This window comes from Nanorana parkeri, unplaced genomic scaffold, assembly GCF_000935625.1.
Source record: "Nanorana parkeri isolate BGI_ZX_2015 unplaced genomic scaffold, ASM93562v1 scaffold189, whole genome shotgun sequence".
Classification (NCBI taxonomy): domain Eukaryota; kingdom Metazoa; phylum Chordata; class Amphibia; order Anura; family Dicroglossidae; genus Nanorana; species Nanorana parkeri.
The window spans coordinates 778,170-792,663 of NW_017306457.1; the positions used below are offsets into that span (position 1 = coordinate 778,170).

Consider the following 14,494-nt stretch of genomic DNA (forward strand, 5'->3'; position numbering starts at 1 on the left):
CAATATCAGTGACTCTTTGTGACCATCACTAACGGTCACTAGATTCTCATCTACATCAATCAACACAGGGCGATATCAGGGAGGACTTGTTTGTCATTTTAATTGATTTTAGATGTTCTTTGTCAGTAGGTGTATTTATATGTTTTTCTACTTTATTATTAATTCTCATTAAAATTTGTTACATTATCATTACCTGTTTGATTATTATAGACAGCTCCTATTTTGGGATTCCGTATTTTCGGGGAACTTTGCTTATTATAGATTGACGCTGGAACCCAGGAGTTTTTTGTCCACTTTATTGTTATTTGAGGCGCTTCTCCTTTCCCCATTTGTTATTATTTGTGTATCAAAATGTGTATCACTCGGCTGTAGATCCCCAAATCATCTCTGAATTGGTGCTGACACTGTCCTTCCTTCTGGAGGGTGGCTACTTTTGTTCCCCATGGTCCCTATGTGTACTCCAAGCTTGCTCCCGTGATGGACTATAATCGCAACACAAATTGGTAAACTATATGTGAGATTGTAGTCCATTATATCACTTTAACTTTATTTACTAGAGTAGAGAATGTTCACTTATTTAAAAAAGATAATTGAAAAAACAACTAAACTATGCAGAGATATAAATTTCAGATGCCTAGAAGTGCCTTCCAAAGTCAAAAGCACTGATACGCCCAAAAACTTAGGCAGATGTAATCAGCAGGCATCAACACTGAAATTAGTTTGCCCTATCCCAATTACCATCACATGAAGAGAGAAACTAATGGGAAATTTTAAAATAATCTACTTTATAAAAAAAATCAGTTATAAACTGTTTTTATATCTACACTGAACATATAGGTTAGAAAACTGTATACATATGAAGAATGTCCTTTATGTTTGCGTTTTAAGTTCCATCACTTGTTTGCAGTGCTACTGAAGATCATTATTCACTATAAACTTGGCTTAAAATCAAAAGTCGTGGATGCTTCACAAATGCCAGAATTTCTCATCTTCCCCAATGTGCCAGATACAAAAAAAAAAAAACAACAGAAAAACAAAAAGATTAGCGACAAACGCTGAATGAAATCCCGCACCAACAACTACTGCCAAATCTGGGCATAATTCATTTAAAGACATTTATGTGGCTTCAAGCTTTTATTATCTTGGGGAAAAACATTGAGTAAAAATGAGCCAGGAAAATAGTTTTCAAATTCCCTTACAGTTTTAAATACACTGAACCTCTTAGGATACTTGACGGAAAGAGCCTATTAACAGATTGTATGTAAACTGTTACAATTTACAAGATGCCCAAACAACATTTCATTGCCAACGTTGCAGAAAAAAGTTAAATCTTCTAAGTAAACAGATCAATGTTGACATTGTTACAACAAAATCTGTCTTTGTCAATGATAATATATTAGTGTAGGTCTGGTCCTATGGCTTCTAATCATCTACATCTATATACATTGCTGTAGCCAGAGATATGTCTTACACTGCTTACAGTCCAAGTTCAAAAGTCTTTATTGAACAACTCTAGAAAAAGGGAAAACACATGGGGGAGGAGAGGGGTGGCGATAGGTAGAGGGCTTCTGCCACTTGTAAAAAAGCTTTTTGACTACGTGCACAGTTCTATGTCTACAGCAATGGGGAAGTAATGAGGATCAGAGTCTAGTGTGCACTTGTGGTTGGAGTGGACAGCTTTGGGAGAGGTTTTAAGGCTCATTTCCACTTTTGTGGATGTATTTTTTTTAAACATATACCAGCAATATACATCGAGTGTACATGAAGCAGGCATATGCAGTTGCTCTATATGAACACATAAACTTTTTTGTTAGCTGTCCTTTTCATCTCCTCATGGAAATGGCTGCAATGTGAGTCATGAAAATGTGCACGCATATACATCATCACTGCACCTCTACATTACCACAATAAATGCTGATCACTTACAAAGGTGGACATGGGCTTTAAAGCTGTGAAATGGATCCAAAATCGACGATGTCTGGGTTTAGATAGTATAATTTAATTGTAGTTAGGCTGGCAAGATAGGACCACTTTATTGGTATTAGGCTGCCCGCCTAGTGCCCTTTGTGTAAAGAACATACCAGGTTCTAATGTTGTTTGAGACTATCTCCCTTGGTATTTTTAACTTTGCTAACCCACCATTATTGTGTACTGTGTTTAGCAGTGTTTCCTCTGCTAGGCAGTTCTGCCCAGTGTATGCTAAATTAGCCAAGATGTGTCGATGAATGTCTTGGCTACTAAGGTGGGTCATCTTTTAGAGGACAGAATAACCTGTTATAACCAGCAGCTTCTTTGTGTGTAGCTCTACAATAACAATGAAAAAGGGTTAAGTCCTGGATCACTAATGTGTTTTAATATTTAAGGGCCGATGTGCTAAATGAGTAGAGAGTGATCCGTTTGCAACCTTAATAATAAGGCAAAGCTGTGTTCACTTCACTTACCCAATAATGTTCAAGCACGTCTATGTTTTTAGTTTCCTTCGTGCATGATTGGGTATTCAAAGTCAACATAGAAACTAAGTGAACATTCTCCACTTTAGTTAAACCATTACATTAAACTGCAAATAGAATCATCTGCATGGTGTGGGCAGAGCCAAGTTCATTACAGTAAATACAGACCACAGGTCATTTTTGCACACATTAAATTTTTTTTTTACATCTCTAAGCTGAGCAATAAAGATCATGCTTTAAATGTTTAATTTTTTCATGCATGGTCTGGTCTGAAGGGAAAAAGTTCAAGTCTCTCAATAAGCTCATTCAAAACCAAACCATGCTTGTCTCCTCAATGAGACCACAGCTCTTTGGTGCCAGAGATCAAGACAGACCCCCACAAATCAAGGTCAGCAGGGAGTATGATGTCATCGTTACACAACTAACAATAATGCAGCACTGCTTCAGGTAAAGTTTAACAGATGGAAACTACTTTTCTAGAGGAAATGGTCTACAAAGTTAAAGTTCCTTTCATTAATACATATTCCTCCAAATTAAACTTCAGTTTTGACTTTTTAAGCCAAGGTGATCTAAAGCCATACCACATGATTCTATTACTTTTGGAGTGGAGAATAGTGTGAACATCTGACAAGTTTTAATTGCTATCTGTGTCACTGCTGAGAAGATTTCCCAGCATTTCCTGCCTAAAACCTGTCAAATGGCAGGAAGTAAGGAAAATTCTCCCAAATGGAGACACAGACAGCAAAAGAAATTCTAAATGTTATATACAAAATGGTGTTACAAAAAATAGTTATTATTACTGGCACAAATAATATTCAAACATATTAAACCATTACTCTATGTGGACAAATGTTTGGAAATTAATATGGACTTGCCCTGCTTTTTTGGATCTTAAAATGCAAATAAGAAGACCTGGCTCCCAATCTACATTAACATTTATGACAAAGACATTCAATAGGGTTGAGATCAGGGATGTCTGCAGGCCATTCAATTTATCCTTAAGGTGTGCAATGATGTTAAGCCCTCATTCACACGACTAACAGCCGGCCCATACAGAACCGTGCTGCGTGCACGGTTGTATCGGGCCGCTCCCGGGAAGGACAGGTGCTGCATGTGATTTGTACGCATCAGCCTGTTCTTCTCTATGGGAGTACGCGGCTGCATCCATCCTGTCAGTGTACGATTACCAACACATGGACGTGCAGTTCGGGTGAGCATATGGCTGCGTACTCCCATAGAGAAGGACAGGCTGCTGCGTACAAATCACACACAGCAGCTGTCCTTCCTGGGAGCTGCCCGATACGGCCGTGCACGCAGCACGGATCTGTACGGGCCAGCTGTTAGTCGTGTAAATGTAAATGAGGGCTAAGGGTACAGACTACTCAAGTTACTCCACATGAAACTAATTAAACCATGTTTTTATGGACCTGGCTTTGAGTACAGTGGCACAGTATAGGTGTACCATTAAAAGGCCTTCCTTAAACAGTTGATACAAGGTTGGTCTAACAGATCTTTGCATGCTCTAGCATTAACAATACCCTTCTCTGGAAACACCCAAACTCAATGATTTGGAGGTGTGTTAGCATAGTTTTGGCCGTATAATGTACACAGGGTTCAAACATTCACACAAACCTGTTTTAGGCCATTGGTAGGAACTTGGCCCTGTTTCCTGTGCTAAACATTTTAATGCTCTTAATATCCTTCCTATTGAAGCGGCATTCTCATTGTGTTGCTGACCAATGTCGTAAAATGTAGTTCCACTTTTGCAGCCGACTATTAGAACACTCCACTACATATTTGGTATGTGTTCCCATTCACACAGCATACCTAAAAATATATTTTTAAATATATTTCTTACTTTTTAGATATTTCATTGATGAAGGCCTTTGTGCACATTCCAGGCTGCTTCGAGCAATTTTAAAGTGAAAGTAGAAAAAACTGAGCTTCCTCTCATTAACATATAATGCTTCTAGATCTTTAACTCTTTGTTAGAACAGACAGTGTTCAGATCCAGTTTACAGCTGATAATGAAATCTGCCAGCACAGTGCAGACAGGGTTAATTAGAGTAAACATCCCACAGCCCCCTCCTTAAAATTACATTGGGAGGAAGCTAGGGAGGGTTTTTAAGCAAGCAAAAAGCATGTACAAATATAGGCTTTTTTAAAAATGTTTTTTTAGTTTTGCTATGTGAATGGAAACATGTAACAAATAGATATTATCCAAGTTTGGCTGCAAAAGTGGACATACATTTTAAGCTATCTGCAGTGTGCATGTCTTTACAATAATATCTACTACAGTAGGAGATGCCCCATAGCTGACTAATTTTTTTGGGGGAAATAACCTGGTCTGCATACAGCATGTCATCTGTGGAACCTCTTTATTTTTATAAGGCAAGCATGTTAAACATCAGTGCTGAAACTTAATGCGTTGAAACATTTAACACAGTAGCATGCTTAGTCATAAAGCCACGGCCATAGCCATATGCTTTTGGGAGAAATTATTGAACACCTTGCCTAATTACTATTGTTCCTTTAGATAAGCTGCACTAGTTGTCTACTCCAACCTCCCTCCCTCAGCGTAAGCATAATCCAACCCGAACATACAGATGTATGCAATAGTTGACAGAGGGCATTGCTTGTACATGTCACTACCCTTGAGATATGATTTAATTGGAGTAGCCAAATAAGTCATTACCATGGCATTTTTTGCTGGGGAAAACATCAAAAAAGTCAATTTCACTGTATTGAAAATTGCAAAGTTACTGAACTGGGCATCATTTTACAAAAGCCTACAGCAGTGCTTCTCAACTCAAGCTTTGAAGTACAGCAACAATATACAGTATATAGTGAAAAAACCCACAAATGTAAATTATCAGTTTAAAAAGAAATAAATGTAAAAATGGGATGCATTATTAACTGGATACATGAACTCTTATTAGTAATAATAAAACATGGAGGCATGCATATGACAAAGAGATTCCACCTAGTAGGAAAATCGGCTTTTTATTTTCAGTTTCACAACACCTCCACTGTTTGTTTGATTCAATTTTTGAGAATACATACAGTAGAGTATCCTCTAAAACATGAACTGCATTTTTTTTTATTTATACAAGCCAATAAATTAGAAATGAACATATAAAGTATTGACAACCACTTCATAAAATAAAAATAAAAAACTCCAGGAAAACTGAAAAACATAACTAAATGTCACATATTTGCAGAAATGTTTCAAAATGTTTTTAAGCTTTTTCAAATGCTGATGAAATCAGTTACAATCAGTTACTGGCCCTGATATCCTGTTTTAGTATGGTTCCTTTCTTTTGCAGGGTCCTATAGAGCCACCCATGTCTGTTATAGTACGCTGTGTGTGTCTCCACAAACACATATGTATTCCAGAATCCTGCTGCACTCCTTACCGTGTATCCTTGTCAGTGTGGGTGCTCGAAGTGACCGTGAATTGCGCCGCCAATACTGAAACTTGTTAAAGATGTCACCAGCACACCATATTGAAGTGAAGAACATGTCTGTTTATTGACACTTCATGTCAAAACAAATAGCAACATGTCGGGGCCACACAGGGTCTCCTTCATCAGGCTTGAAATTACATTATACAATAAACAGACGTGTTCTTCACTTCACTTCAATATGGTGTGCTGACCCAGCAAGGCAAGCCTCTCCGCTCCCTCCTGCTCCCCTGTCATCCCTTCTTTAAACTAGTATTGCAGACTCAATTGCCCCTTGTGATCTTGTACTGGACGGGAAGTTCAGGGAAGCCCAGTTGAGAGAGTTGGAGTTGTTCAAAAGCATGATGAATGTAAGTGCTTGGGAAAAAATGTTAAAAATACTTTACATCTGGATTCAATAATGAAACAAAGTTTGAGAGTTTAATACTGCTTTAACTAGCCAAAACAATTTGTATTTCTGCCAGTCCAGTTCTGAGATCTACATAACCCTACCAGATAGATCAGCCAGAGAGAGATCACATGACTCTCTTTGTTACAGTTGTAGACTTTAGAAGGGAGACACTGGCGCTCTCTCTCTACCCCCAGTCTGCTGACTGGACAGTGAAACGGCAGAAGCTGAACAGTAGTGAAAATATTGTGTGTGATAAAAAAATTGCAACACTGTTTTACTGTACAGGGTCTGTACTTTCAGAAAATATATAATATATATGAATAATAATATATAATTTTAGATTTTAAAAAGGGTTTTCTTATACAAAACATTCATTTTAGCATGTGTGTGCAGAATTAACCACTTCCGGACCGCAATACGTCTATAGACGGCAGCCTGCAGAAGTGGTTAAAACAAGAACATGGCTGCTGCAGCAGGCATGTTCTTGGTATCGTTTTTTAACAGTCAGTGATGCCTGTTAATGTACAAGCGATCCAGCGTCTACACAGCCGCTGGATCATTTGTACCATGCGGCACCCTCCCCTGTCCCCGTGTCGGCACCCGGGAGCGGCACGGCAGGTCTCCCTGCAATGATCGGAGAGAGATTCAGTGGCTTCCACCTGCTGATCTCTCCTCCAATCACTGGACCCGGAAGTGATGTGCATTACATCACTTCCAGTGTCACTATTTACAGTCTCCGGCTCCTAGAGCTAGGAGCAGAAGCTGGGGAAGCAGATCTCTGCTTCCTCAGCTTCTTTGGGGTCCCTAGGTAACATTAGGGGTCTGAAAGGCCCCTGATGTCTCCATAAAGAGGACCTGTCACACCCTATCTGCTTGTTAGCCACCTATGTGATAGCAGTAAGGTTAGTGTAGAAAAAAAAAAGTGTTTAAAAAATGTTTAAAATATCGAAGTCACATATAAGAAAAATTTAAAAAAATGCAAAAACATGTTTTTAAAGTCCCCCCACGTGCACGCACATACACATGCAAACATGCGTCGGTGTGCCTACGCGCTGAAGTGACAATTGCACTACACATGTTGCATATTGCTGTGAACATCGGAGTGAGAGCAATAATTCTAGTTCTGTCAAGCACTGTTAGCATTAAACTGATGAGCGGTAAAAGCGTTTAAAATGTTCGCTATGGGAAATTTTGGGTATTTAAGTTTTTGTGGCTTCACGGACAAACGCAATTTTAAGGCTTGACATGTGTGGTATCTAATTACCCGGCGTGACCCCGTCTTTTATATTTTACAAAAAAATGGGTATTATATTGTTTCTGTGCACCAAATTTTGATTTAGTGTATGTTATCCTAAAAATACCGGTTTGATAAACATTTGAGCAAATACTGTGCAAAATAAAAAATTGCAACTAGCATCTTTTTATTCTACAGGGCCTCTGCTTTCAGAAAATATATCATTGTTTGGGGTCTGGAGCTGTTTTCTAGCCAAAAATGTATATTTTATCATGTGCGTGCAAATAGTACGAAATTGCTCCGGACAGCAAGTGGTTAAAATATGGCTACAGCAGCAAAAGATTTCAAGAAATATTCTGCTTATCAACATTACCTTTATTTTGTTTTTTTCTTTTTTTTAGAGCAGAGCGTCCCATTGCTTCCCCACCTTACTGAACAATCAACACAGCAGCTCCCACTCTAAATAGGGTTTTTTTGAGCCAAATAATACACACAAAAATAATATGTTTCTTATTCTGGAAAACACATGAATAACCGAGAAAAAAGTATCATGTAATGTTGTTAGGCAAGCCTTTAGCTATAAAGGACCATTCGTGGGTAAAGCTTCTTTTATATTGGCAATTTGGTCCACAAAGGCAATCGCCTCAGAAATCAATTATATAAAATAATACATAATATACAGGGCTGAAAAGACCTTGATTTCTGAGGTGCTTGGAAAATAACAGAAATAAAATCTCAAATTATTGTCCAACTGCTCTCCCTATTCTTCCCACACACATACCAGCCTTACCGATTATGCCTATTTGTGTTTTCTTTCACCTTTTTTTAACCTTTTGTGTCTGGGTCCCAAACTAGAAGTATAGCATAGTTTTTAACCTGTGATGTAAGTGCAATCTTTTTATTTTACCCAATAAATGGTTTAAAAATACTGCACAATGGAAAGTACTCTTATGTTTTCTTGAGTAACGGTGGGTGAACTTCAAGAAGAGAAAGGGGAGAGCCACGAGGGAAACCAGTCCTAGCCATCCATCCCCCTGAAGGATGAAATAGTAAATTGGGAATCAGTGTTATCCATCCATCTTTTTGAAGGACTGGAAAGCAAAGTGTTGGAAAGAGTTTATAAAACAAATTATTTGGGTCGGCCTGTAACAAGGTGACCAATAACAGCTGGTGAGTGCGGATTTAAGGTGTTTAGACGCGGTGGAGTGTTGAAAATCACAGATTAATTGTTAACATGGAAGAGCACGGTGGTTGATGAGAAAATAAAATTTGCACATTGGAATGAAAAGAGGAATGTTTCACTACTAAGACTATATATATGACATGTTCCCAATGTCATTACAGAACTGACATGGGGAACAGGGACACAGTCGTGCTGGAACAATAAAGGTCCTTCCACAAACTGTTCCCATAATGTTAGATGTTCCCATACAAATATCTTTGTATGCTGTAGCTTAAACTGTACCCTTCCTGGAAACATCTAAATGCAACAATTGTAGGTGTGTCCACATAATGTTTGTCTTATACTGTAGGTAGGTGTGCTAGTCATGTGGCCCTATAGTGTACTATAACATCAAAAATGTTCCCCTTTTTTAAAAGGTTAAAAAGCAAAATATAACAGGAATTGAAAAACAAATATAAAATGCAAAAGAGAGAAAGACATTAAAAAGATCACAGACAATTGTTTTGCTGTATTTTGTCATCTTATACCAATTATCCCTGTCACTGCTTTCAATGCTCTTTAATCACACTTGTTGTCTCCCACCCACTGCTAAAGATGATCTCATTGACTTGTCTACAAAATCAAAGCATATCCACCTGTATTGCTCAACCACAGTGCTTTCAGATTTCAAAAAAGATAAAAGAAGGTTTGCCAGTGACAGCTATAGAGTAAAATATGATGAAAGCTCTATTTACTTGTGACACCAGTGAACAGGACTTGTCCAGGTATAATAACTCCCTGAGCAATAAATGTAGTATAAACCTCAGGAACAATAAAACAGTATAACAGTATAGAACAACAATTATCCTGGGTGCAAGAAATCAATGACAAATATTACAGTTACTTGGAGAGGCTCATTCATAACACTGGCTTTCACCACACACACTTGTCACAGTGACTTGCTACTAGGAAGGACCTGCTGTTTATGTTTTACCCACTGATGAAGACCTGGGAGTTCCATAAATTCACTTGGTGAATGAGTAAAGTCACGTGAGCCAGTATACCAAACTCCAAGTGTGTCCTGCAATTTTTTTTCCATTTTTGGAGCAACAAGACCTCATATGCCTGCATTGGGACTTTAGGACTACTATTGCCTTGTGGAACTTCTGTTCAGTGTGCTTATTAATCTATTTCCATTGCCCTGCTTTTTGGTTATTGTTCTTTGGAGGTTGCTTATATTGTGTGCCAATATACCTGGATTCTTTTTTATTTCTGTGCATTGCAAATGCCTGCCAGATGGATAGGAACTATCCCTTCTGTTACAATTCCGTTGCCACTTCCTTGTGGCTTCCTGCTTTGATTCCAATTTATTAATAAGGCCTGAATTCCTCTCCGCTTCATGGCTAAGCCCCCCAATTCCCACTACAGTACCCAAAGAGACTGCAGCAATGGCCAGGCACTTTAATTAGAAAGGGGGATGCCAGTTGGTAGAAGTAAAATACTATTTATTTTTGCCATTGGCCACGCACAGTTTAACAGAATAGCACTCTACTGTCCATCTCAGAAACTAATTTAAAATAGAACTATAGACTCCCATCAAATATAGTGCCGCATCACTGCATCTGCATTTACAGTTCTTTCTTAGTCCCCCTGCAAAGTCCCACATATAGCTGTAGATATTGCCAGTGATCTCCTAATGCAGCTTCCGGTCATGGGGTGGCAATGATGCTGCACTGCTTCTCAATCAACTCAGAGCAGATTTGTAACTCTCATGTTACCTGTGCCTGCTTATGCTACAGTGGGATGAATAAATGTTGCAGAGGATGTAGTTATTAGCATTGCCATTGCTGTCTGACAAGCCCTGTCTGCTGCTTTATGGATTGACGGCACTACCTATGTTGCTAAAACCATTCCACTGTAAGTTGCAGCGTCTGGGAGGGGGAGCATGTGAGAGACAAATTAAGGATCAGTCAAGGAAGGTTAGGGATGTTTTTGTTTACTCTACGAGGCTAAGCCTTCAGACATTACCGAGACTTGTCATCCAGGGATGTCATATAGAAGCCTTCATTTGTCCTTTAAATAATGGCAAGAGCATTTCATGCACAAACGAATGGGTGGAAAATTCCACTGACATTTCTCTCAAAGCGTATTAATTTTACATGATAGTGATGGATCAAGTTTCATTTACCTTCCGGTCAGGCCAGTTGTACTTGGCAAATATTGTATCATACGTGTCGACAGCCCCATCAGCGATGAGCATGATTGCTTGACTGCAGATGCTTCCTTCTCCTGTGTGGTTGAACTGTGGAGCCATAAACAGTCAATTTGTCATAATCCTAGATAAATTATACATTGTCACACAAGAGAATCAGTTATGTCATAGGGTAACACTGACTATACTGGTATTTTCAGGGCAATAGAAATGTTCTGAAATTTAAACAGCAGCATTCATAAAATGTTAAAGCCTTATCAGTGCAAAACGTGTAAAGCGTTCAGTTTGATTTGATAGGCCAAAATCTGAATTTGATTGGGAAAGGGTAATGGGGTAAGACAAAAAGTGCCACTAACCCGTAGCACATAGTTTTACTAAGTACATTGGCACGTACTTTACACAAGCTACCTACCCTATACACAGGGGATACATTGATATAATACATTAATACAATAAACAATATTCTTTTACTAATTAAAGTAAAAACTTTCAAATAACAATTTCTTAAACATGTTTAGTTACATTTTATTTACAGCTATTTAAACATAAATAAAAAAATCTGTGCTTGAGCAAGAGTCTTTGGCCTAATTGGGTGCTTAGGTTTAGCAATGTTAAGAATTGTTTCTCAATGGGAGCTATTTTAGCAATTTGTTTTAATGTCTAAGAGCAAACAATGCACAGGATTCTGGGTTCCTAACATCACGCCAAAACAGATTTTGCAAAAAGAAATAAAGAAATACATATATATATATACACTGCAAAAGATAGATTTTAAAAACATAGTTCTCAGCACTTTCTAGTCATATGTAGCCTAAGCAGCTCACTGGCTTCCAGATGCATCGTACATTTAGCTAATTTATCTTTCTACCCTAATCTGTCCAGCTCTCCTCCTTAGCTTCACGGAAGATAATCTTTCATGGCACCCTGCATTTCCAAACTCCCTTAAAGAGACACTGTCAGGGCAAAGCGAAAGTGTCTCTGCAAATACACCCCACCCCCAACCTCACCTTGCTTGTGGTCCATCACAGCAGCAATTAAATTATCAGGGTAGATGACTAGGGGGCGCTGTGACAGCACTCCCCCATTTCTTTGGCAGTGCTTGGCCATACCCAGGAAAGCTATATAGCATTTCCATCTGCAAAGGAGGAAGAAGCAGTGGGGAAGCACTGGTAAGGTGAGTATCAGTGTGGGCTTTGGGAGGCCTTTGCAGAGATGCCGTGGGCAAGGTGACAGTGTTCTTTAAGTCCAGTGTTTCCCTGTTGTTTGGACTACTGAAATCATGTAAAATACAGCCTCTTTTGAAAAGACCCTTTTGTCAGATAATAAAATAAAATATATGAATTATCAAGCAGAAATAATTAGTTTGTGCAACATTATGAATGTAATATGTTGGGCAGAAGAGAAGAAAATCCACGACCAAAGGGATACCTCATTTTAACAGCATCAGTGGTCTGACATTTCTAAGCAGGAAGCAGATGTCGGCTCATGATGAAGAGTATTCCACCATGATACCAACTGGTTCAGAATAGTCCAGGGATTTTGGTGGATGACTTCTGTTACAATTAGTGTTTGGAGGGTACCTTTTATTTTTTAAATATATTATATAAATTGTTCAAGTATGAAATGTTTGCCTGGCACTGGGCATTCAAAGGTAGGTTTATTAAGGCTCCATTTATATATAGCCATTGCATCTCCCGCACGGTTTCCCGTGCGGAGGACTGCATGGCAAGAAAACCTAAAATCTTAGATCTGCGTGGATTCCGCTTGTTTGCATCTGTTACTATAGCCGTGAATGTGCGGAATCGCCCCCTGAAATCGTGCTTGGACTATTTTGCGCGACATGTGGTTTTGTCCCACACCGTCCCCACAATAGTATGAACAATGGACATTAAAATGCATTGTTTTTTATGTTCAGAGTGGTTCTGCGCGTATTTGTACGCAGAAAACCGCTCATGTGAGAATGGAACCTCAGGCTTATTTGTTTTGGGCTTCTAAATGTGTCATAACAGACTGACATGTAATAATGGCAAGTACTAGGGGGAGTACAAGACGGAAGAAGGTAGATAACCATGGGCTGAAGGAAATGAAAGTGAAGATGACAATGGAATTGGAGACAAGGGAAGGCAATATAATCTGATAGTTGACAACATACAGTATGATGGAAAGGACAACAAGTAAAAGGGACCAGTTTTTACAGCAAAAAAAAAGCAAAACAGGAAACTTCAATCCACAAGGTGGCAGTGACCTCATCCACCTGGGTAAACTTCAACACCATCCCACACTGAAGCTCTCCTGCACACCTGCACACCATCCCACACCTGCAGCCATAAGGTGGCAAGGGAGTTTGGGTAAGGTGTGTATATCTTGATGAGGGGGCTTGGCTATCAGGCGGCATCTAAATGGGTGGGTTGCTTTTAATATGTAAATGTTATATACTGTTAGGATTAGGCAATGTGGCCTAAGTTCTGCCACAAAGTATGCTGAAAGTGTTTGGACTTTAATTACATTGGTACAGAATCCTAAGATTGTCAGGAACATTTAAGGAGAATGATTGGTGTATATTATTTCACTTCAATACCTTTGACAAGTTTTTTTTTGTGATCAAGCACAATTAAGTCCACAACTGATTCAACCGTTTAATTCAAACCATCAAACACAAAAAGAATTTGTGATTATTAGCCTTTGAAAGCAACACAATTTCATTTAATTGGCTACAATAAAAATATAATTATATAAAGATAGCAAAAACTATTATTTGCTTCTGTTCTGGGGAATATGGAAGGTACATTTTACTGAACAGTCTATGTTGGTGGATTGTCTAAGAAACTTTGAATACCTTCCAAATGGAAAAGCTATATATTTATAGACGTCTTAGAATATATTAGTGTCAACAAACATGAGCTGATATGTTACAATTGAAAAGAACGGATAATTACAGAGGTGGCATTCGTCCAAACTTAATTGTTGATTAATGGCATCAAAAGCTGCTTTTAAAAAAAATCCTATTATGTGTCAACATTTCTGGGTATTACCATGACATCTGATGAGGACAACTGACAGTTCTGCACAATATCCATCAATTTCAATTTAAAAATAGCTTTTTAAAATAGCTTTTAATTGAATTACTCTCGAAATATCTATGAAAGCACACAGTAACAAATCAAAAGGTAAAAATCTAAGACCTGTGGATGAGCCACCTTCATACCCATACAAATACTTACTTCACTCAACAAATCAAAGGCTCCATTCAACGCATTGTCCAACATTCCAATTCCCTTTGCAGAAAGTTTGTCCAAATGTTCCCTGAAATGCTGAAACACAAAAGAGAAAATACAGAGATAGCATTAGCCTAGCAATATGTATTAACCATTTGCGCAAAACATATTTATTAACAGTACAACTTTAACCAGAGCTTTTTTGGTTTTATAAAAAAGGACAAGGCTCTCTAAAGTTTGTGTCCCAATCTTTGAAAATTATGCAGGGATTAAATAGGAAGTAAAAATCTTTTAAAAATTAGAGGAAATCCCACCTTTGACAGCTATCAACACATCAGGTGTCCCCACTTGTAACAGCCAAAATAC

General features: G+C 38.4%; 1 protein-coding gene across 1 annotated transcript in view; it reads right to left on the reverse strand.

The window, feature by feature from the left end:
• CACNA2D3 (calcium voltage-gated channel auxiliary subunit alpha2delta 3) overlaps positions 1–14,494 on the reverse strand; it is a 786,579-nt gene that overhangs the window by 398,631 nt on the left and 373,454 nt on the right. Inside the window, 2 exon segments of the mRNA XM_018555257.1 lie at positions 10,890–11,003; positions 14,135–14,224. Coding sequence (XP_018410759.1) covers positions 10,890–11,003; positions 14,135–14,224 — 204 coding nt within the window.